The 22,579-nt window shown below is 45.7% G+C and overlaps 1 protein-coding gene across 3 annotated transcripts; it reads left to right on the forward strand.

The window, feature by feature from the left end:
- The first annotated feature begins 49 nt into the window (after window positions 1-49).
- TBCEL (tubulin folding cofactor E like) lies at window positions 50-22,057 on the forward strand. 3 transcript variants are annotated; one of them, XM_080366405.1, is made up of 8 exons: window positions 50-187; window positions 3,997-4,146; window positions 6,410-6,549; window positions 9,669-9,850; window positions 10,923-11,179; window positions 13,916-14,042; window positions 14,515-14,631; window positions 19,898-22,057. In XM_080366405.1, exons 2-8 carry the CDS (start codon window positions 4,014-4,016, stop codon window positions 20,214-20,216), a joined length of 1,275 nt encoding a protein of 424 aa, XP_080222531.1. In that variant the 5' UTR covers window positions 50-187; window positions 3,997-4,013; the 3' UTR covers window positions 20,217-22,057. The 3 variants fall into 3 exon arrangements, with proteins under 3 accessions (XP_080222531.1, XP_080222532.1, XP_080222533.1); XM_080366406.1 differs by having other exon boundaries at window positions 133-187; window positions 4,000-4,146; XM_080366407.1 differs by lacking the exon at window positions 50-187 and adding an exon at window positions 257-3,261.
- The last annotated feature ends 522 nt before the right edge of the window (window positions 22,058-22,579 follow it).

Below are 22,579 nucleotides of genomic sequence, written 5' to 3' on the forward strand. Positions count from 1 at the left end.
CAGAGGACAGTGCCCCGGCAGCAAGGGCGGCGCGGTGCATGCCGGGCCGCGGGCGTCGTCGTCTCCGTGGCAACCGGGGCGCCTCCGTCGGCCGAGCCCCCTCCACGTGACGGGGGGGCGATCACGTGATGTTTGGCTGCCGCGGAGCTGCTTCCGGGTCAATGCGGGACGCGGCCGCCGGGCCTGGGTGAGCGGGGCCGGGGGGGGGGGGGCGGCGGGGCCGTGGTGCCGGAGCGGGGTAGGCCGCTGTCAGCAGGGGCGACCCGCGGGGTCCGGCCCGGCGGGGCCGCGTGAGGGGACCCAGCGGCGGTTTAACGCGTCTCTTCGAGGCGGCCGGGCCGGCGGAGGGGCAGCGCTGTGGGGTCGGGCTGGGGACCCCGACCTGCCGGGGTGCAGCTGAAGGCGTGGCCCCCGCCGTGGGCCCCGCAGCACAACGGACCGGCAGACGGGCTCCCCGCCGGCTGCGGTGGCGGCTCTTCCAGCGGCCCCGGCGGGGGTGGCCGGTTCAGCAGCGCAATGCCAGAGCCGCGGCCGGCAGCATGTCAAGTGATGTGCCGGGCATCTCCTGCAGCTCCCATCTCCTGGCCACAGGCCCTGCCGTTAGCATTGGCTGCTTCCAGGAGCGTGGTGCTGTGGCAGGCGAGCAAATAGTTATGCTTGCTTTGATGAAGTCCCTGGCAGCGTTTTGCATGTTGGGGTAGCTTGCCTTGGCAGCTCAGAGGGTCGGCCTGTCTACCCTGATAGCATTCGTTTATCTGTCTCTCAAGATCACTTCAGAAATAATTTCCCTGAATCACGTCTTAGGAGAAGGACATACCAGCTTCTTTTAGGCAGAAGTTTGTTCTGTTGCAACATCCCTTTGTTTTTCATGTAAACAAACATGTCAACATGTGTTTGGCATGTGGCTGGTTAGGATGTACTCTGAAGGCGTTCAAGTGACACTGGAATGCATTAGAATGTTATTAATGATGTAGTTCTCCTGAAGGTTCTCTTAGGCTCCTCATACATTTACAGCGTGGGGCTAGAAATATTTCTCATCTCATTTCTAGTGTTCTCCTTTCATGTCACTCATCAGCTGCAGCAGCCCCCTGGGCTTCCCTTGGATCTCAAGTCAGGGTTGTGCTCTTCTTTGCAGACACTTGCCATGTTGTGTGTCACTCAGGCCACAGTCTTCCAGCAGAGCATTTAAATATAGACAACAAAGGCTATTCGTTGACATCTTTCAAGGACTGATCACGTCTTTTGCAATCTACGCCATCATTTAGTAACCCCAAAGTTATTTTAGGATCTGAATTGTGCCATCAGTAGGAAAACACTCAGAAATGCGCACCTTGCAAATCATCCTGTCCTGCCCTTGTACAGACAGCATTCACTTGAAATGTGTCACGCTTTCTTTGCATGTTCTGTTAATCCTTGCTCTCAAGCAATTGTAGTGATTCAGAGAAGCCAAGTGCCTGACAGATGATTATACTGAATGTGAGATTTGACAAGAAGGGAAGTGGAAAAGGTGACTGCCCACTCGCTGACATTTTTTGTCATCTGGTAATGGCATTAGCATGCACAAGTAAAGCTTGAGAAATAAAATGTTTGTGATTCAAAGTTGTTGAATGTAAATGTCATTAGTGTTTTTTCCCCAGTTCTAGATTGTTCTCATATTGTAGCTGAAAACATGATTTTTTTTGCCTGTAGTGCGATGTTAAGGTGACTTTCTCATGTGGAATTTAAAGCTGATGTTTGCTCAGCAGATAAATGGGAATGGGGTTGATAGAAAAGCAACATGAAGGACAGAAAGCTTTATGCATGGGAGAGTTCCAGAATTTCCAGACCAGGAGGTTTGAATGTGCGTTTAGAAAGAAGTATCTGTCTTTCCTACAGTACTGAGCTCCCAAACCACTCTGGAATGAGGCTTTTCAGCCTAAAGCCTTGGCTGACAATGCATGTTGTTCCTATAGCATGTGGACTGGTTTTGCATAAAGTTAAATGCCTTGTTCTTAACATAAACTTCAATTTGAGGATTTCTTTTTTGATGCTACATAGACTGGTGACATGAAGTTAAGTCTGAGCTATGAATCTACCAAGTTGTTGAGGTCTAAAAAAGGTGGGGGCTTTTTTTTTAAAGTAAGATCAATCCTTTAAGTCCCTATTTGTGACATGTAAACTTTGTGTATAATATAACAATTATAACAGGCTTCAGTCAACTTACTTCTTGTTATACTGAAGTCCTTTGTGATGGAGGTGTTTTAGATAGTCCGCTCACGAAGAACTAAAGTAGAGCTTGTTAAACAGATGACTCTCAGCAAAGGGAACCTGAACCTTAGTTACATCACTTTTGTTCAGGATTTTATATCTATATTGCCTGTAATAAATGTAAAGGAAAGTTTATGGCAGTGGACAGAAACTTTAATTAGGCATTGGTTAGCACTGCTGCTTTCAACATACACATGGACCCACCGTTAGCTCAAAAGTATGGATTTCCACTCCTGGAGGTGCAGGTTTATGTGTTGGACGTACATATTGGTGTGATGCATATCTGTGTGAGCTAGGTTTTGCTAGTATACTAGAAATGTAATTATGCAGTACTCACTGAAAACACTGCTCCATGACTAATTGTACACTGTAAAAATCTGCAATTGATTCCTGCAAGTTTGTGCCCTGTGTTGTTAGAATGGGCAGATGTGGATCTTTCCTCCATATCCACGATGGGCAGCTGACCCTGCTTTGTACTACAAGACCTCTGGGAAACCTGGGAACAATGTGGTTCTCTTTCTTCATGCATGTGTCAAGCTCGACTCCTTTATTACCCAAGAAAGCATAAAATGCCACGTTCAGAGTATGTGCGGGAAAGTAGGACAGATAAGCTTAGTTCCACCTAGGGTACGGCAGAATGCCGACCATCGCGGTATCTTTGTGCCAAATATACTTCCAGCTGACACTCGCTATCTTTCTAGGCAGGTCAGCAGCCCGCGATGTGGTGAGTCCTTTTTCCTGTACTGTTCTGTGACACGCGTAGATATGGAGGGCATGTTTATCTTCCAGATACATTAAGCAGCTGCAAAATTGAATTGGCAAAACTTCATTTTTGGTCTGGCCAAATGATGTGCTTGAGAGTGTTTTGTGACACAGCAGTTGTGTTCTAATTAGAAGCCTAGGTTTGCAAGCAGGATGGAAGAACTGTAGCTCTTTGCAGATGTCAGAGGAGAAATGGTCATGCTCCTTTTGAGGCCAAAGCTTGCTTTGAATGAGCCACTGGTGTCAGTGAAGGTGAGAGCCCTGAGATACCCTCAGTAAGCTTTACTATCAAACTTGAGTATTTCCATGACATGCAGTGGGCCAACTGATGGAAGTCTGGCTAGCAGAGAGTGTTGAGCTCCAAGCTGTTTACAGCATTGGCCTGATTTTACAAAAACAAACCATAACCTGCTTTGTGTAGCGCTTTTTTCATAAACAGTTAGGGAGCTGCGGATCCTTTTTCCTTTTTTTTTCCCATCCAAAAAGCTGATCTTGACTGCAAGTCTCAAGTTAGACAAAAGGAAGTTACAGGATTAAAATAACTGTTTGAGCAGTCTCTTCTTACTCATGTACAGCTCTTTGCTCTTTCCCCTCCTTGCTGCCCTGGAAATGTGTTTGAGAATATCTGTGAATATCTCACTGTCCTCATGTGAGGTACAGAATTCACCTTTTACAGCCTGGGGCGTGTTGGGAACTGTCCTGTAAGAGCATGTGGGGCAAGGAGGTCTCGTACTTGGCCTGTAATGGCTTGATGGAAAGCATGGTTGTGTAGCTTGGGCCCTCTGGTTTTGTTTTCTTTTCAGGTAATGTTTTCCTGTAATCTTGAATTTCAAATATGACCTGTTAGACTAATCTGTAGTTCAGAAGTAAAACCCATGACCCATCTGGTCACTCTCTGTCCCATGTTCTCAAGGGCCACTGCTGGAGGCGATTATTAATTGGTGACTGTTCATATGCTCTGTTTATATTTTTTTCTGCATTAACCAGAAGTCCAAGAAGGGAGCATGGACCAGCCCAGCGGAAGGAGTTTCATGCAAGTTCTTTGTGAGAAATACAGCCCTGAGAACTTCCCATATCGTCGTGGACCTGGTATGGGGGTGCATGTGCCAGCAACTCCACAGGGCTCACCTATGAAAGGTAGGCTTCTGGTCTTTCTGAGCATCTGTGGGGTTCTGGGTGGGATCAGTTTCTTCATTGTTCTGACTTACGTTGAAAGAAGAATCAACCTAAATCTACCAGAAAAAGAAACATCGCAATGTATTGTAATATGTTTCTTACTGAAGGGCTGAGAGACTGGAATCTAACAAAGACAGCAAAGTTGATGTAGTGATTGAACCAGTTGCTATAGAAAACAAGTAAGTTTCCCTACAGCATAACAGAATCAGAATCCTGTCCGTGAAAGATGGAAACAAAGCACTGTGCAGTGCTCAGTTTTGAGGGTTCAGCAGTCCCTGGAGCTTACTTTCTTCAGACTAGTGATACTAACCATTTTTTTGTTGACTGCAACAACAAGTATTTTGGCAGAGATGGCTTAACAAATACGTAACGCTTGATCTATATTTGAGGTTGGTTCACATGGTAGTGGTGTCATGCAGCGCCACCAGCTTGCATTGACACCTGCAGGTACAGGAGTCCAGTGTCCACAGGAGTGGACCATGTTTCAAGCCAAGCAACGAATCTCTGAATCTCCAAGTAGGCTTCTTTTTGTGACAAGTGATTCGAATCTGTGGTTTACTTTGGCTCTCTTCTCAAGGCATCAAATGCTCTCTGACTGTGCTTATGCTGACCTAGTGGAGAAATACCTTATCTGCTTTGCTTCTGACCTTACTGCTTTGAAGGAGTTTGACAGATGTGTGTCTGAAGCGCTGTGCTGCTTATGTATGTCCTTGAGCCTCCTAGATGGCAGAATCTGTGTCACTATTTCCTGCTCTTTGAACTGGATCCATTTGACACCCTTTAGTCTTCCCTTATGCTCTAATATTAGCATTTTGTTCTTGGTTTGTACAGATGAACCTGAGATTAACATTAACATCCTGCCAGAACTGCCCCTTCTTTCTGTAACCTCTTGCCTGTCTTGATCTAAAAGAGTACTTTAAATTTCCATCAGGTCAATTTGTATCATAACCAGCCCCAAAGGGGAAAATAGCCATGGAAGTCAGCTAGACGAAGATCACAGTAACTGAGTTTGACAGAGGAGAAAAATGGGCCTGAGTTCAGCTGAGGATAAAATCTACCACGTGTCGCTGAAAATTAACACGAACAGAAAATCAGCCTGGTGCAACATCCAGTTAATGCCCTCTCTTCTGTGGGCAAGCACCCGCTTACCTGAGCTGTTTGGATGCTGAAAAAGAAGGCACATTTGTAAGTCCTAAAACGTGACTGAGAGATGACTTACAAGTATGTAATGACTAATTCCCAAAGCACACCATCTTCTAAAGAAGTTGAACACTAATGAACCAGGAAACTTGAAAACTCAGATCACTCCAGATAATTATCTGCTGTGAGAATCCATTTCTAGTTGTGTAGCTGTCAAGTATTAAGGAGAGAGAAGAAGGGCCACCTTTTTAGGAGAAGGCTTGTTAAATTTTAACAGATTTCGATACTCCACAGGCATGGGAGAGCCATATTGTATGTGAAAGAGTGTAAGCCTGATAGCTTGCCTTGCCTAAATGTGGACTTCTTGTGTTGAAATGGTTTCCTGTTACAAATCCACAGCTTTTAACTCTATCATGTTTTGGCTTTAGCAAATCAGGCTGACTGAGATCCGAGTCCCTGTCTGTGAAACAGCTGCAAGAACATTCACCTGCATGAGAAAGAACTAGGGCAAAACCGAAGTAGAAACGTACAAGGCAGAGTAGACACCTAAGTTCTTCCAGGATGTAAGAATGCTAAACGTTCTACATTGCTGAAAAGGGAAACCTTAGAAATGAAATGTTTAAATACATCCTTGCTGTTACTAACCCCAAGCGGGCTAAGTACAAGAGGATAAGGGAGTCTGTCTGTGCAATTAACGGTCCACCTAGTCCTGTATCCTATCTGCAGTAGCAGATGCCTGGGGAAGAGCATAAGTTCTGGCAAGGACTGATATGAGACATACTGTAAACTACAAAGGACTGGCCCATCCTCTCTGTGATGTGGACAGAAATGCCTGTAGTAACTGAAGAGCACTGATACTGAGTGGTACTTCATGTTTAGACACAAGAAGACTTCTTGACTGATGTCGGTCACTTGTCATAAAATCCATGTTTATCCTTAGATCCTTAAATATGTGTAAATTGTGGAATTACTGGTAGATCTTTTCTTTTGCTGAATGTCATGTTTGTTTATGCCTATTGTTATCTGCTGTAACTAAGCGATTTGATGCTGACCAGAGGGCATCTTTTCTTTTTCCTTATTTCAGATCGCCTCAACCTTCCGAGCGTGCTAGTACTGAACAGTTGTGGCATAACCTGTGCAGGGGATGAGAATGAAATTGCTGCCTTCTGTGCTCATGTCTCTGAGCTAGATCTTTCTGACAATAAACTGGAAGACTGGCATGAGGTAAAATGGCTACATGTGCATCTCTCTGAATAACTTTGATGGCTATTACTATGACTGCAAGCACATTGCAGGTTTTAAGAGTACTTTGTTCATTTAAAGGAGAGAGATTTCCATTGTGTCTTTTTCTCATCTTTGAAACATGCTTATTTTCTTTGACAACAAGCGAGCAATAGATGTGATGAATTTAATCCATTTGACCACTTCGTTTACCTCATGACTTAAGATCTTGGCTTGTCACTTGCAGCTGACAAATATGTGTGTGTGTGTATCTATATATATTTTTTAAAAATCATGAAAAGCACCAGAACTGGCATTTCTAATGTCAAGAGGTTAATGAGCAGTGCAGTTTTTAACAGAGTAGGAACTGAGAAGGTCTGAGTAATGGCAGCTGATTCCCAGCTTTGCCACCGGTTCTATGATGCTGGGTAAGGTGTTTATTCTTTCTTTGCTTTTGTTTCCCTATCTGCAAAAGAGGTTTAATAACATTTACCTCAAAAGATATTTCTGAAGCCTCTTTAATTAATACTAAATGCTATTGTATAATCCTCTGAAGTGCTTGGATGGAATACGCTAGATAAATGCATTGTAATACAAGTAAAACAACTGCAATCTGTTCAAGTGTCATTAAGAGTTCCTCACTGGCTTATGCTTTGCTTTTATGTTAGTGTTTATTGTTGGAAATACGTGGAAAAGAACAGGATGTGCAACAAGGTATCATGTGTTTCAGTTGCTTGAAACTGTCTTTAAACAGGTAGTGAACGCAGGGTTTGCAGAAATGTCCCAGCTCTGGCACAGGGGGTTGCAAAATCAGAAGTGGGATAGGCTTCCCTGTCCCTGTTCCTGTTATTTCCTTGTTAGCCTAGAATATTAGCTCAGTGGGTGGGAGAGAGATCTTAGGCTTGTCTGTTGAGATCAGAGCCAGGCAAGATGGTTTTGTACTGAGGGCATATCTCCTAAGAACTGGAATGGTGTCTCCAGACTTGTTTTATTCTGAGCCCGAAAAGCCCCCTCCCACAGTAATGAGGTGCTGCCTCTCTGCTCCCTGCTCTGCCTCTTACTCTCAGTGGGGCTGACCTCATGTCTGGTAAGCAGCAGGGAGAGCTGCATGTACCCTTGTCACTTGCAAGCTGCATGCCTCACACTCTGCTATTTGTTCGGTCTGTTTAGGCTGCCCTGGACAGCGTAATTTACCGGCTTCTGCATGAGCTGCAGTAAAGCAGGAAATGAAAGGCATTCTGTGTACTTTGGCCCCTTCCTCCAAGGTGGGATTAAGTTTTCATAGCCCATCCACAACAGATAAATATCTACCCAACTCTTAAAAACTGCCAGTGATGAGAATTCCAGATCCCTGGGTAGCCTGTTCCCATGCTTAGCTAATAACCTCATAGTCTAAACTATGTAACTTAAGTCTCCCATGCTGCAATTTAAGCCAATTGCTCCCTGCCCTGTTCTCAGCAGGCATGGAGGAGCATTCATCGCTGTTCCTTATAATGACAGCCTTTTATACCCACAAAGAAGAGCTTTCATGTCTCCTTTTCCTATTGTATTATAATAATGAAAAAAAATCAGTTCTTCCAGTCATTTATTATAGGCCATTTTTTCTAAATCCTGTGTTGTTTTTGTTCCTGTGATGTCATTCCAGTTGGTCTCCTTCATTCCTAAGGCAAAGTGCCTGAAACGTGACATCACCTAAGGTGAGGTGTGAAGTGGGGCAGACTAATTGCCTCCAGCATCACGTATGCAACACTTAAGGTCAACCTCTGCCTGAGACAATTGTCCTTTGTTAGGAACTGGGCCTTGATATTGACCTGTATGTCATGGTCTGTCTCATCTCCTCCCATCCCCATCACTTTTTGGAGTGGAGCTTTCTAGCCAGGTGTTCTCTGATTCATAATTATTTTCTGGATGAATGTCTTTTCCCCCAAAATGTTAGTACTTTAACTATTCTTGAACTGAACTTCCATCTTACGGGTTTCAGGTGGTTTTGCTTTGGCCTCTAGTCTTGTACCAATATGTGATGGCAGCCTTTCCCACCTTAGTATCACCCGCTGATTAAGAAAACTCGTAGTGTTCAATTATTCTGGTAACGAGTAGTATTCTGCTAGAACACTCCCTTGGTATGTCTGCTAGCTTTGTATTGAACTCTTAACTTACAGTGCTATCCCAGGCACTGTAAGTCCCCAGTTTGCCGGTGCGACTGGTGTGCTGATGGCGTCGGAAGCTGTCATTCCCTTATATTACTTCCCGCTGAATCGGTTACTCGGTCAAAGAGGAAAATTAAACTGACATGACGTGTTCTTTACGAACTGATGCTGCCTGGCTGTTCTGCTCACTCTTAGAGAACTACGAATGGATCGTCTCGATACCCTGTTCCCATACCTTTCTAGCATCCGGGTCAGCACCTGTCCTGATCACACAATCCGTCCCGCACTCCGGAGCTGTACAGTCATTGCCTTTGGCTTTTCTTTCTCTTTCTTGATCTTTCTTTCTTGCCTTTTTGCTACTTTGCCCTCGGGCGCATATCTGTACACACAGAAAGAGAAGGTAGCCCCAAACAGCTACCTGAACGTTTGGATTGATTGTAAGAAATCTGTTGAATAAGTAATTCATTGTATGTGTACAGTGAGCTTCTATCTGTCTTTTACATTGGGCAAAATAATAAGATCTGTGGCTAGTGGGGGGCAGTGGAAAGCTAAGCACATGACCGGAGTGTTGTCCATAAACTCAAGAGACATACCTGTTGCCTCCCTGCTAAAGGAGGGGTATGGCGTGCTGGCTCCTGTAATGTGCTGCTGCTTCTTAAGCTTGGTGTTGAGGTGGATTTTATGACCTCTCCCAAGAGACTGGCCTTCTCTTATCAAGCTGCTTGGAGAGTGTAATTAAATGAACTGCTGAGGTGAATGAGCAATTAACCAATCAATCTAGATCAGTGAATAGCTGGAGTATGAATTACAGGTAGTTATCCAGAAGCCTTAAGGCTTTTTCCCCCATGTCATTTTTTGGCTTGTGGTGATTCCGAAAGGCCCCCTTTTAGGAGACGGGATATTATTGCATGAGGTCCGATTACTGCCTGATATGCATTTCTTTCTTTCTCTTTTTTTTTTTCCCTCCCCACTTAGGTCAGTAAAATTGTGTCCAACGTTCCCCACTTGGAGTTTCTAAACTTGAGTTCCAACCCTCTCAGTTTGTCCGTTTTAGAGAGAAGGTGTGCTGGGTCTTTCGCTGGTGTTCGCAAACTTGTGCTTAACAACAGCAAAGCTTCCTGGGAAACAGTCCACACAATCCTGCAGGAATTACCAGAGTAAGCATGGGGAGCTGGGCGTAGAAAGGGGTGCTCGCTGCACGCAGGTCAAGGCTGGCTTATCAAATCACTTGGTGTGGGATGAGAGGGGTACGAGGATGCAAACATGATCAGTAGAGAAGAAGGGAATTTTTTTCTTTGGGAGATGGGGAACTGGCCAAGTGAATGCTTTACATTGTCTTAAAAGCCAAACTTGAGTGGCACAGCAAAGCCTGGGGCTTCTTGTTCAAATCTAAATTTGCTTTATCCACGAGAGGTGGATAATCACCCTGACAATTTAGGAGGTGACATGCTTTCCTCTGAGTCACTGCAGAATGAATGGTGTGGTGCATACCTATACTAATAGCTTTTGAATGGGATGCAGGTCTGAGGGTCTGGCCACTTGTCAAGTAATATTTCGTCGTGCTTTTCTGTGCAAAAATGTTGATTTCTGTGGCTTGGCCACAGTCCACCTTGGCAGTGGCATTCTGGTTCTGCAAGTGTCCTCAGTGGCTTCATTTTGGTAAGATTCCTCTTTGTACGGCTTTGTAAGCGGAGATGGTGACAGCAACATATCCTGCATGGCCAATGCATGCTTCCCTGGGGTTAGGAGAGCTAGTTCAGTTGTCTGAAAACTTAGTGGGACCTGTTCTTTCTTTAATGGGGATCTTTGGCAGAGGCAGAGGTGTGGGGAAAAAAACATCATCTGTGTTGTATAAAACCACCTTTTTAAATTAAGTGGTGAGCATTGAGAGCAAGTACCATCACCATTGGAGTTGGGTTGGTGGCTTATTGGGCACAAATGTGGAACACCACCCCAAGCAATCTGTTACACAATTAATACTGGGAGGCTAGGGGTACACTTAGAAATATTTTTCATCTGTGGAGGAAGTTTATGGATGGGAGCAGAGATGTAGTTGAAACATTCCACTTGGAGTGCTCAAAGGTCTTCTCTGCACCAAGGTTTCAAACCACATAAGAGCTGTTACAGAAAGTTGTGTTAAAATTGCATATGCATGTCCCTGTACCCAAGAGGGTAGCTGTTTTTCAGTGTATGTTGAGATGATGATATGATCTTTCTTCCTCTGTGCAGCTTGGAGGAGCTCTTCCTGTGCCTTAATGACTATGAAACAGTGTCTTGTTCTCCGGTTTGCTGTCAGTCTCTCAAATTACTCCACATAACTGACAATAATCTTCAAGACTGGACTGAAATTCGAAAATTGGGAATTATGTTTCCATCATTGGACACACTTATTCTGGCTAACAACAACCTCACGACCATTGAAGAGTCAGAAGATTCCCTAGCAAGGCTGTTCCCCAACCTGCGTTCCATCAATTTGCACAAGTCAGGTGAGAGTCTGGAAGTGGTACGCTTTTTGTTCTCAGCGTAAGTGACAGTGGTTGATCGGAGTCTCTCCTTTTGAGTAAGTGAAAAACACACTGGCTTTGTGCTCTCCAAACGTCGGCCTTGCGGTGGTTGCTTCTTTGGCCTGTGTTAGCAGTAGGTTGCCTGTAGTCAGCATTGCTTCCTGCAACGTGTGAGAAGGGGGCAGGTGAAGGCAGAAGTGCTGAGCAAGAGCCTAAACCTTTGGGATAGTTCTGTTGCTGGAGCAGAGATGAAAATGTCCAGTGCCCTTTGTCCCGGTCTATCCTGGCTTCCTGGCAGAATCGAAAAGCTGTTGATAAATGTAGTCCCAACAGCTCTACAGTGTTGAAATCAAGTTTCTTAATGGTGCTAATGCAGGGCCACGCAAGCAGATGCACTGAAGTGCACTGACCTGAAGAACTTAGTGTTAGGAGAGGAAAACAAGGCAAGGAATCAGCTTGCCTGTCTCTGTGGGCTTTAGCTGCTGCTTATGGTAGTTAGTCGTTACCTGAAAGGTGAGTCAGAGTAGCATGGGCTGGCAGTTACTCAAAATGAGCTGGCAAACATTTTTTATGTCAGTAGTTTGCCTCTGTTTCCTGTCCCTGCCTGAGGTGCTCCTGGATGGAGAAGGATAAATAAGTATCTGGCAAAGAAGGGGATGAAAGAATCCCATCTGCCTTTTATTCCCTGTTTTTTCTTGGGTAAAATGAACATATGTGTAGGTATGTGGCCTGTAAAAGCCGAGCATTCACCAGCAAAAGCTGTCTCTGTCACCTGTGCTCAGTTATTAGAAGCTCATCACAAGTTATGCTTGAGGCTGCTTTTATACTTCAGCCCCAGAGAATTTTCAGCCAACGCTGCACAAAAAGAATAAGCATTTGGCGTGTTGGTGAGGGCACCTCGTGCGCAGAGAGAGGAAGCTGGTGAGGACTGTGACATGTTTGTGAGGTGACACGTATGCCAGAAGTTCTTCTGCAAGAGTACTTAATGCATCATCATCTTTCATTCTTCACAGCTTTATATGCTGTGCAAGTGATAGTTAAATTATAGCTAAGGTAGAAGGTACTTTATTAACATGCTCTGCAATGTGAGCATCAAGGAATCCCTATAACAAAAGCTTAAAGCTAACTAGAGGAAGAAAAGCCGGTTAAGCTGGATTTGAAAGCACTGTCTCACTGAGGAGCAAGCGCTCCTGTGGTAAGTAGTTTTGCAATTTTGATGCCAGGTATTTAAGTACTCTGGATTCTGGATTGCAGTTTGATATTTTGGGAGCTGAAAGTCAAATAGAAATCCCAAAGAGTATGTTAAATACTTTTTGAGAAAGCTGCTGCACTCCAAAATTCTGTCACACGGAGACTCCAAACTGGCGCCTCTTTGCAGGCTCTTTCAGCTTAATGGAGATCAGGGATGAGCTAAAGATAATGGGTTTTAGTGAAGTTATAACACAGCGGGGTCACAAGGGGATGAACAGATTTTCCTGCAGAGACAGATGCCATGGCTGACAGCAGTTTCACCTTCAGAGGTGGTTGACTCTCTGCACTAGCTTTCTGCCAGCTCTGACCCTTTCAGAGCAGTTGTGCTTCAGAAAGGTACCGGCCACTCTTTGGTGACGTTGCACCCCAGAGATCAGGTGGAAGAGTTCTGTCACAAACTTCTTCTCAATTTGTCTGTAAACATGGCTGATATGATACCCGGAGGATGGCTTTAGGCATAGGTGACCTTGGCAGAGGCGTTTTGGGCACTGTGGAGAAAGGAAAATCTCTCTGCCCACCTTGCATAGTGTTGTAATACTTACAGTTTTGTTTCTGCTCTGAAAAGAGCCCCTTTCTCTGAGTTGTGGTTGACATGTGGTTTGGGCTTGAACTTGGCATTTCCTGACAGGCTTAGCTCAAATAAGACCACTGATGTTGTTTGAACTGATAATTTTTTCTGGTTTTTTTACATTTTCCATGCTGTGTGGGTGAAGCTGTTGAACGCTGTTCGGAGAGACCAGTTTTCTAACTCACATTGCCAGTGTAAGCTTCTGGAACAGTCATCAGAAAAGCATTGTGGTAAACATTCCTGCAGTCACAGCAAAAGGGAGCGAAGATGAGTAGTGTTGATCTTGCCACACAATCAGAGCTGTACTGTTAGTTGATCATCAGCTTTTTTATTTTACCCTCTGTGCTTGCCTCGTTATCCCAAATATCAGGTCTTGAGGGGGCTGAAACTGAGTTAAGGCCTTGTTCATTAAATGGCTGGATGGCTTCTGGGACTGTTTTACCATTGGGTCATGAGTGGAAATGGGACCCGAGGTGGTCATGTGTGGAAGGTAAAGCCATTTGATGGCTGTTTAGTGATGCCTAGAATGACGGAAGTCCTGGCAACTTTAATACTGCTTAAGGCAGCATCCCTTTATAGATGCAGCCATCATAACTGATGCTAGTCAATCCTCGGCGGTGAGGCCAAAGACTGAATAGTCCATAAAAAGCTAAGCTTCCTAATCAGCCATGGAGTTCATCCTTCTAGACTTACAAAACAGCATGAGAGAATTTAAACTACTCTGTCTCGTAAGCAAATGAAGGAGATTTTTTTCAGCACATCAGGAGCAAAAAGCCAGCTCCTCAAAGAAACAGCAGCTGATGCTCGCCTGTCACGTACGTTCTTTGGCTGTGTCTGATTAATTTGGATACATGATGTATTAACTGTGTTTGTTTAAGCAAGTCTTTTCTTCTGAGCAGGTCTGCATTGCTGGGAAGACATTGACAAGTTAAATTCTTTTCCCAAGCTCGAGGAAGTGAAATTGCTAGGAATCCCTTTGCTGCAGTCCTACACCACTGAGGAACGCAGGAAGCTGCTAATAGCCAGGTCTGTTGCTTGTTTATTCCGCTCAGCAGAAGTGTTACATGGCAATAAGTGGCTGGGAGTGGGCAATGGGAGAAAGAGGATCTTAGGAGATGGGATTTCGTATGAATTCACTGCTCAGAATGACTTGAGCTTTCTTTTTTTGTTGTGTGGGTAAGTGGGAGTAGTGGAAATGTTAAGTCTAACTTCCCTAATTCTCAGAGAATTTTTTGAGTCTCATACGTACCTGTGCACACAGTGCATGTATGTCATGAAATGAAAATGCTTAGTTTTCAATGTGCTTGGAGAAACTGCATAGAACTTGCCCTCTCTCTCAAGGGGACCAAGGCGTAAGCTACCTGGCACGATTCTCCCGGTGTTAATGATGTGGCATGTAGCATTGGTAGATGCTGCGATGTAGATGGTGACTGTCTTGTTGGTCACCCTGTCTTGGTTTCTCTTCTTGCTGACCATATTTCTTGGTGTCTGCATGCAGGTTGCCGTCTATCATCAAGCTCAACGGAAGCATTGTTGCCGATGGGGAGCGGGAGGACTCAGAGCGATTCTTCATCCGATATTACATGGAGTTCCCAGAGGAGGAAGTCCCGTTCAGGTATGAATTCTTTGTCGTGGGATGGAGAGCCAGGGCAGAAGGGTGGCAAGGCAAAAGGAAAGGTGACTGAACAGGTGATGTTATATGGGAAATCTGGGCTAGCTGTTCCATGAAAAACCAGCCCTCGCCTTCCTCCTCTCTTGCTTTCTCAATCTGTTTTAGTTAATGTTGTTACGTTAGAGTGTTGTCTGATGACTTGTAGAATCACTCGTGAGTCGAATTTGGTCTTAAAGTGCCCACGTCAAGTGCCATTAAACAACATGACTGTTCAGTTCATGATCTTCATTGCTTTCTGGCCTCCCCGACGGCTAGCTTCGTAATCCACCTGTGTTTGGGAGTCCCCAAAAGCCAGTACAGATCGTGCTCTCTAGTGCCAGGCTGGGGCTTCTAATTCTTTTGACCATCTGGTGTGTGGAGTGTGACTGGCGATGAGAAGCTGTCCCCTCACTTTCAAGCCCGCAAATCACAAGTCTGATGGGTTTTCTTTGCCAAAAAAGTATGCCCAATGATCCGTTAATCTTGGTAAACTAATGAACTTTGACAGATGCTGTTCAGTTGGTATCTTCTCTGTGCCAGCATCTACTTACTGCTTCTTAATGGACTGAGGAAGGATCATGGAGCATCAAGCCACGCAGACATTTACGTGCCTTTTGCCCTAGAACCCTCATGCGATTTTCAGACAGCAAAGCTTCATAGCCCTTTCTTTACAGAGAGGGGGCAGGGCCAGAGTGTGTGTCTGGGGGGTCAGACAGAAGCAGGGACAAACCGAGGTAAAGAAGGTCAAAGGTATGGCCCAGTATGGATAACAAAAGGGTGGACAGAATCTGGTCAGTGTTTATATTGGCTCGTCAGTGTTTTCCCCAGCTTAACTCTTAGGTAAAATGTCTGTTGTTTTTTGAAAGCCCTGTGTGTGTGACCTGCCAGTACAGAAAGGCCAGGGGAAGGCTGGGATGGGGAATGAGGGCATGGTGTTTCATATGAATACTAATAGGTCCAGCAATTACAGTATTTGTTCAAGGCATACTGGGGTCAGTTCAGAGGCGAAGGGTACTAATGTAGTCAGAGAGACCAGACAGCTGGTGATCCCTCTTGTGCTTTTTTCTGAGGACAAGTCCTGGCTTGTAATTTTAGAAGCCATTGAAGCAGAAAAATTGAAAGAAGTATTGGAAGAGATAGCACCAGAGGCGGAGAATGGAGGGGAGGAGGAGACAGACAGGGACTGTGAGCTCATGGTGCTGCTCCCAAAATGGATTTTTTCCGTAACATTTTATTTCTAAGAAAACTGTTTCATGTCTCTGTGTTCATGGCTCTAGAAGGGGAGAATAGCAGGGCAGCTGAGCACAAGAGCTGCAGTGTAGTCCTGCCTTTTGGCGAACAGGCTTGGGCTGACCTGGAAAACCAGCCGGGAGAAGGCAAGGCAGACCCTCATGCTGAAAGTGGTGTATTTGGGTGCAGACTGAGACGGGAACTGAGGTGCGAGTAGCCCTTTGATCCTGGTGAAAATGATGTGCCCCCCTGAGCTCAGGAGGAAGGGTTTGCACATGAGAGGGAAGGTGAATAAATAGCTGGCAGGCTTGGAATCTTTTCCTGCTGGATTTGTGTCTCTGGGTATTATGGTGACAGGTGCCTTGCATGTCCAAGACCCATATATTGTTGAGAAGGACACAGTGGGATATAGCCTTAGAGGTGCACAACGCTACTGTTTGGACATGGACTTTGGGAACAGGCTGAGTGCGCCCATATAGTTACACAGTACCACACACAACGGGTTGGTTTCCAGATGGGAGCTTGGGTAAGAAATTACTGATATCTCACCCGTCCAAAAAAGCTGGGCTGATCTTGACCAACATACTAGCTTTATGTTGTTTTGGTAAGATACAGGAGAATTACCCTCCCCCTCTGATTTCTTAAAATTTAAAGAACGTTACTGCTGGGTTCATGGTCAATGGGCTCTTTGTCTGAATCCCTTCATCTGTGCAATGTTTCCAAGAGACTTGTGCAGCTGCTAAAGAGGGTTGTTCTGTTTTGGAGGAGTTGTGTGCCACTACAGACTATTTTCTAACAAGGCTGCAGGCGGCTGAGAGTGTCCGTGCTGCCGAGGGCTGGGTTTCGGTTCCTGGACCTGTACGCAGCAGCCGTTTCGGAGGGGAAGCCTGGTGTTCTTTGCAGAGGGATTTTGTGTGTGTCTGTTGCTAAAGCTTCCTCTTCTTTGCTCCCAAATCTGGTGCGGTCTCTCCAAAGGTGGCTTGTAATTAGAATCTAATCAGAACACACACATGTTGTTGCTGGGGGTACAGCATCTGCATTGCAGTGCTGCCTGAAGCGGAGGAAGAGGATGCACTTGGGTACAGAAAACTTACGAGTGTGTCCAAGCAGTCCCCCTCAAGACAGCTGCGGTGTAGCATGCGGTCAGTGAGCAGCACGCTGTCTCACAGCAGCCCCCCCTGCTTGTATTGCATGTCTTCACGGGCTGCAGCTCGAAGGGGTTGGAAAGGGAGGGAAACGGAAAGAATAATTTTTCTCTCTGGATATCATGCATTAGAAAGGAGTGCTGAGCATACAATCCAATATTGGCTGTCTTCTTGAGTGACGTCTTTGTGTCTGTGGGTTTTTAATGAGTTCTCTGTTTGTCTGGTCTGCTGTTTATCTGCAGAGTATCAGAGACACTGTTAGCCAGGCTCAGTTCTTCAGCGTCCTCTGCTCTGGCAGCCAGTGTCTGCCAGGCTGCAAGGGGTGATTATAAAAGCCTCCAGGGTGCCTATTATTGGGGTACAAAAGAACCATATGAGCAGTGTGCCTTCATCCTCATTGATTTGAGGAAAGCCAGTCATTCAGACTGCAAACTTTCTTTGCAGGCTGCAGCTAGCGTACAAGGAGCAGGCTGTAAAGCTTGTTCTGCCTTTCCTCAACATGAGAAAATTTAAATCAACATTGCCTGACCCTCCACTTATTTACAGCAGGCATTTGATAATTTTAGCCTACTCATGCTACTTCTTTCTCTCAGCTTGCTTGAAATTTGTTCCCCTCTTTACATTCTTCCCACTATCAGTCCTGTTCACTGCAATTTCCTTTAGTGCATGAATCGTGGCAGTACTTCTAGTAGGCACCTGAGAAATTGTTTCTGATATGCAGTGCGCGGAGATGGTGAGAGTTGAAGGGACATCCCAAAGTGGGCCAAGGGCCAGGGGCAGCAAGGGGTGGATTTGCTCTTTCCCCTTGTCTCATTGCCTGTTGCTGCTGACCACATCCTTCCGGAGGTGGTGGAAGCTGTGCTGCAAAGAAATCCTCCACGCTGGCTAGCACTACTATGGGCAGTAGCCCAGTGGGTAAAATACGGGGAGCGCACTGTCTGCTGTCAGCACTAATGGCTTTTCCAAATAAACAGGCTTGATCCTATCACCCGGGTGACTGTGAGAGCAGGGCACTGGCCTGCCTTTGGACACTCTGCCCTGGGGAAGGCTCGTTTTGTCCGTGAGACTGGGGAAATCCTAGTGCGTTGTGGCCCTTACCTCATTTCCCGGCAGACAGAGGGACTGCTGTTCTCCAGGAACACTCCTGCCTTCAGCAGACCTCCCTGGGGTCCCCCGGCCTGCCAGGTCCCATCGTCTCTCAACACGGGCTGTGACACAGCACCGATCGCATTCAGCTCAGACTCGGATTGGGAACAAAAAGAGCTTTCTGTACGGCGCACAGTGGAGGGCCTCTGAAACGTTACCTTTTCTCGGCAGCTCTCGGTCTTTGTCATTTCAATCACATTGTGTTTTGTGTTGCCGTTTCGCCTCTTTCCCATCCAGGCAGGGGAGATGCAGCTTTGCCTGATAGGAGCGATACCTGCTGAAAGTGGTGGGAGGGTGAGAGGGGCTTTCCATTGCAGGGAATGGCTCCCCGGGATGGACCTTGTGAAGGACAGTCAGAGAACTTGGCTCCAAGGAGAAAGTGGCAGTGGAACGTGTGGCTCTGCTAGTAAAATTCCAGTGTTGTTTTAGAGTAGGTGTGAAGGATCCATTGGCAAGTCGTCCATTGGTTGTCAGCTTCTAAACTGTGCGGCACCTCACCTTGATTTGGTGATCTTGGTGATACCGTGCTCAGTGGAGTGTAACGTTTGGGACCTCGCTGACCTCTTGGAAAACAGCAGGAATGTTTGAAAATCGGTCAGGCCTGGAGGCCACAGATATGAGGAATCTGGACTGAGGGCTGTATCCTTTGTGTAAGCACTAGTTTGGTTCTGGCACTCTTTAGTAAAGTGTTTTCACTGGAGCAGGAGGCTTAGAGTCTTGTGAGTGTAGAGTCTTGTGAGTGTGGTGTCTTTCCTCCAAATCCCACTGCAGCCAGGGCTGGGGTTTCTGAGATTATTAGAAGCTCAGTAGAGAACTTCACTGCTCAGGTTTTCTTAGGAAGCTGTTTTGAGACCAGTCAGTTCAAATGTCTCAGATCAGTGATAACTTCACCTTCTTCAGCTAAGATACTCCTTCCTAGCTGGATGGGTTCATGTTGGTGCTTCAGTGCAGCTTGGGAACTGTGAGACAAGGTGACTGGAGTGGATGGGCTTTCTGGGTTCTGTTTTCCTCTTTTCAGCATCTTGACTGAGAAAAACTGTGTGCTCTGTGAAGTGTCATGCTGGCAGGAGGGGAAACAGGACTCATACCATCTGGATTTATTTCTTATGGATGCCTCTTCAGGTCATCAGACTTGAATCAGGGTGAATGTTGTCTCGTGTGAGGAACATTCAGCTCCCCAAAGTGTGTGAGAGATTTGGTGGCAAACGGAGAAGAAAGGTGGGGTTTTCCTTTAGTTGCTACTGGGTGGGAGACTTGTGCGGAGAGAGGCATGCGCTCGTGGGCTTTGAATGCTAGCTCGGCAGCGTGGCAGCGTTCTTTACTTGTGGGAGCCTCATCCGTCCTCCCAACCTTGAGCAAAGCACCGGTTAAACTGTGAGATGTTTCAGAAGAGCCATATGCCAGCTCGTCGCTGACATGGAGGATGAGGAGAGCTCATCGCTGTCTGGGTTTTGGTTTTAGCTCTCATCAAAGAGTTCTGGGCTTTAGGTGAATCACACCTTGGAACCTGCACTTACCCTCTTGTCATCCAGGCACTGTACTCTCTGTGCAGATGTTGGTTTATACTTTGCAAACACTCGTAGTGTCCTTGGATACAGTGGCAGCTGAAGTGGGGTAGTATCGTAACATGAAACAGAAACTGACTTGTGAAACATGCATTGGCTGTAAGAACAACTGTACCATAATTCTGGACTTGTTTAATTTCTCAGGTATCATGAGCTGGTCACTAAGTACGGGAAGCTGGAGCCCTTGGCAGTTGTGGATCTTCGGCCACAGAGCAGTGTGAAGGTCGAAGTCCACTTCCAGGACAAGGTGGAAGAGATGTCGATTCGTCTTGATCAGACTGTGGCAGAATTGAAGAAGCACTTAAAAACTGTAGTGCAGTTGTCAACAAGCAACATGCTGCTCTTCTACTTGGACCAGGAAGCTCCTTTTGGTCCTGAGGAGATGAAATACAGCTCACGAGCACTGCATTCTTACGGCATTCGGGATGGAGATAAAATTTATGTGGAACCCAGAATGAAATAGCCTCTTTTGACCTTGTGAGTGCACGTACGTGCACACACATGCCCCCACACACCCACACACATGCATTAAGGAGTTTTTGCAAGGTTTTTATTTTGGTTGGTTGGTTGAGGTTTGGTTGTGTTTCTGTAGCAGGTAATTTCTTAGCCCAGAGGAAGTGCCCTGATCCGAGAACCATGCCCACCATCCACTGCAGGTGACCTTGAGGTGACAGTTGACTTCAGTGCGTGTGTTTCAGTGTGTGCAATACCTTGATGTTTTCTTTGATGCTCCGGTATACTCGTGATTGGGCATGAATGGTCAGTTGTTCAAGCTAAAGAACGCTAGGGTCCATAAGGGAGAAGATAGCTCAGCGCAGAATTTGACCTGTTGTTTTCTTTTTCTAAATTTTTGCGCGTTTGGCTCCACTACGCTGGAGTGCCCTTTGGCCTAGCTGTATCTGACTGTGGCTCGAGCTTGCTGAAGTATTTTTTTGTAGCTGGGTGCTGTCTCAAACTTTTGTTGTGCTCGAGTTCACCGAAGAGACCTAAAACAGTGTTCCGCTTGATTCAGAGCTCAGGTACTTAGTGCATCCACTTAACTCCACTGGTTTGGTTTGTGTGAGTGCACAAAATGGGGGAAAGAAAGAGACCTTATTAGAAAGAAACTATTTGTTTTCAAAACGCATGCTCTATATCCATGCTGTCCTATTCTGATTTTGGGGGGGAATATTTTGATGTCTGTACCCATCTCACACAGTGTCTGCAACCTGTGGCACTGGCAGTCTGGAGGCAATGGGACCCTTGCCGTGTGCGTTGCAAAGTGAATTTTGGAAGACGGTGGACGTGTGTTGCACTGGAAGGGCTTTTAGAGTAACAGGTCAAAAAGTGGCTGAAGAGTCGATTCCCCTGTTGGCCGTGAGTCATCTGCACAATGCTGAAGAGATCCTCCAGTATGCACTTCACCTTGTACCAGTTTGTACTGAAAGTGGAATGGCTAAAATTGCTCTCCTGGCAGAGAGTAAGAGTAAAATTGAAGTTTGTGTTTGTTGCTGTTGCACCAGAAATGAAACCTAGCACTTTCCCCAGGCCCCCCCAGCTGTGGGGTCCCTGCTTAGGGTCCGAACTAGGAGAATGTGTTGGCTCGGATCGGTTTCTAGAGGATGAGTAACAAAGCAACTAGACTCACGTTACTGTAAAGCAGGTTTTCACTGTCTGTATTGGCTTCCCCCAACACACACCTCATAGGTATCGCGTGCTGCTGTTAAATTAGGCCCTGTTTCCTACTGCAGAGCAGATTCCCTTTGTTGTGCAATGAAATCCTCTTCCTTTATGTCTCTTGTTCCACTTTCCTGTGTCCTCCCTTATTCCTCTGTCCCCCGACAAGTTGAAGACTTTTCACATTACCTAGTTATAAGCAGCTGCATAAAAGCTTTCGAAGCTGTGCAGTGAGGGCTCTAGTTACACATGAACTTCTGACCTTCATTTTAAAATGCTCCCTTATCCCCATGTGCACTTTCTTTCCCATGATGCTTTTGTCCATATCACTGAGCTCCTTTTATATTCTTGGAGTTGTGTATTTCTCGTCATATTTTACCTAGATTGTGGGGCAAGGTAGGATGGGGAGGGGATGAAGTATTATTTCATAGTCTTCAGGTTCAGGATGTGGGGACCATTTGGAGGGGAGTAGTTCCGCATCCAGAGTAATGATTAAAAACGGGAGGTTTTAAGACAAGTTGGTAATTTGTGCCTCATCCCCCTGCCAAAAATGTCAATCTCCTGGCCCTGCTTTGATGAGCACTAGGAAATGGAGCAAGATTCTCCATAGGTAGCACAGAGGCCATGGCACGTAGCTGTGGAGCCGTGGTACCCATAAAACAAAAGAGCAGGGGGGGGGCAGCAGTGTAACATAAGATGATGCTTTTATAAGCTAGAGCTTTACTGAAGATGTATTTTCCATTTGGGCAGTGAAAGGCATTTGCTGCCTTATAGCGGAACTCTTAAGCCAACAATTCTGTATGATATATACATACATACGCATAGGAAAAGTTGTGTTTAATAAGATATTTTGTTATAAAACAAAGTTTTATGAAGATAAGGTTGTTTAATATTAGAAGCCTATTTCTTCCCTTGACCTCCAGTTTAAGTAGGTTATCCCTCGTTTGCTGCAGTGTCAGAGGTAAGTGACTGATGGGGATGCAAAAGTATCTCTGACCTAATTCTATAGAGCAGTAATTGCCTATGTGGGTATATTTATGGCATTGTAACTGATATTAATGAGATGCTGTAACTATTGACCAACTTCCTCAGCACGATTAAATGTCTCTGTTTCAGAGAAGGAAATACAAAGACCATTAAAGAATTGAATGGGATGTTAAAGAAGACCCA

This window comes from Falco punctatus (assembly GCF_963210335.1).
Source record: "Falco punctatus genome assembly, chromosome: 16".
Taxonomy (NCBI): Eukaryota; Metazoa; Chordata; class Aves; order Falconiformes; family Falconidae; genus Falco; species Falco punctatus.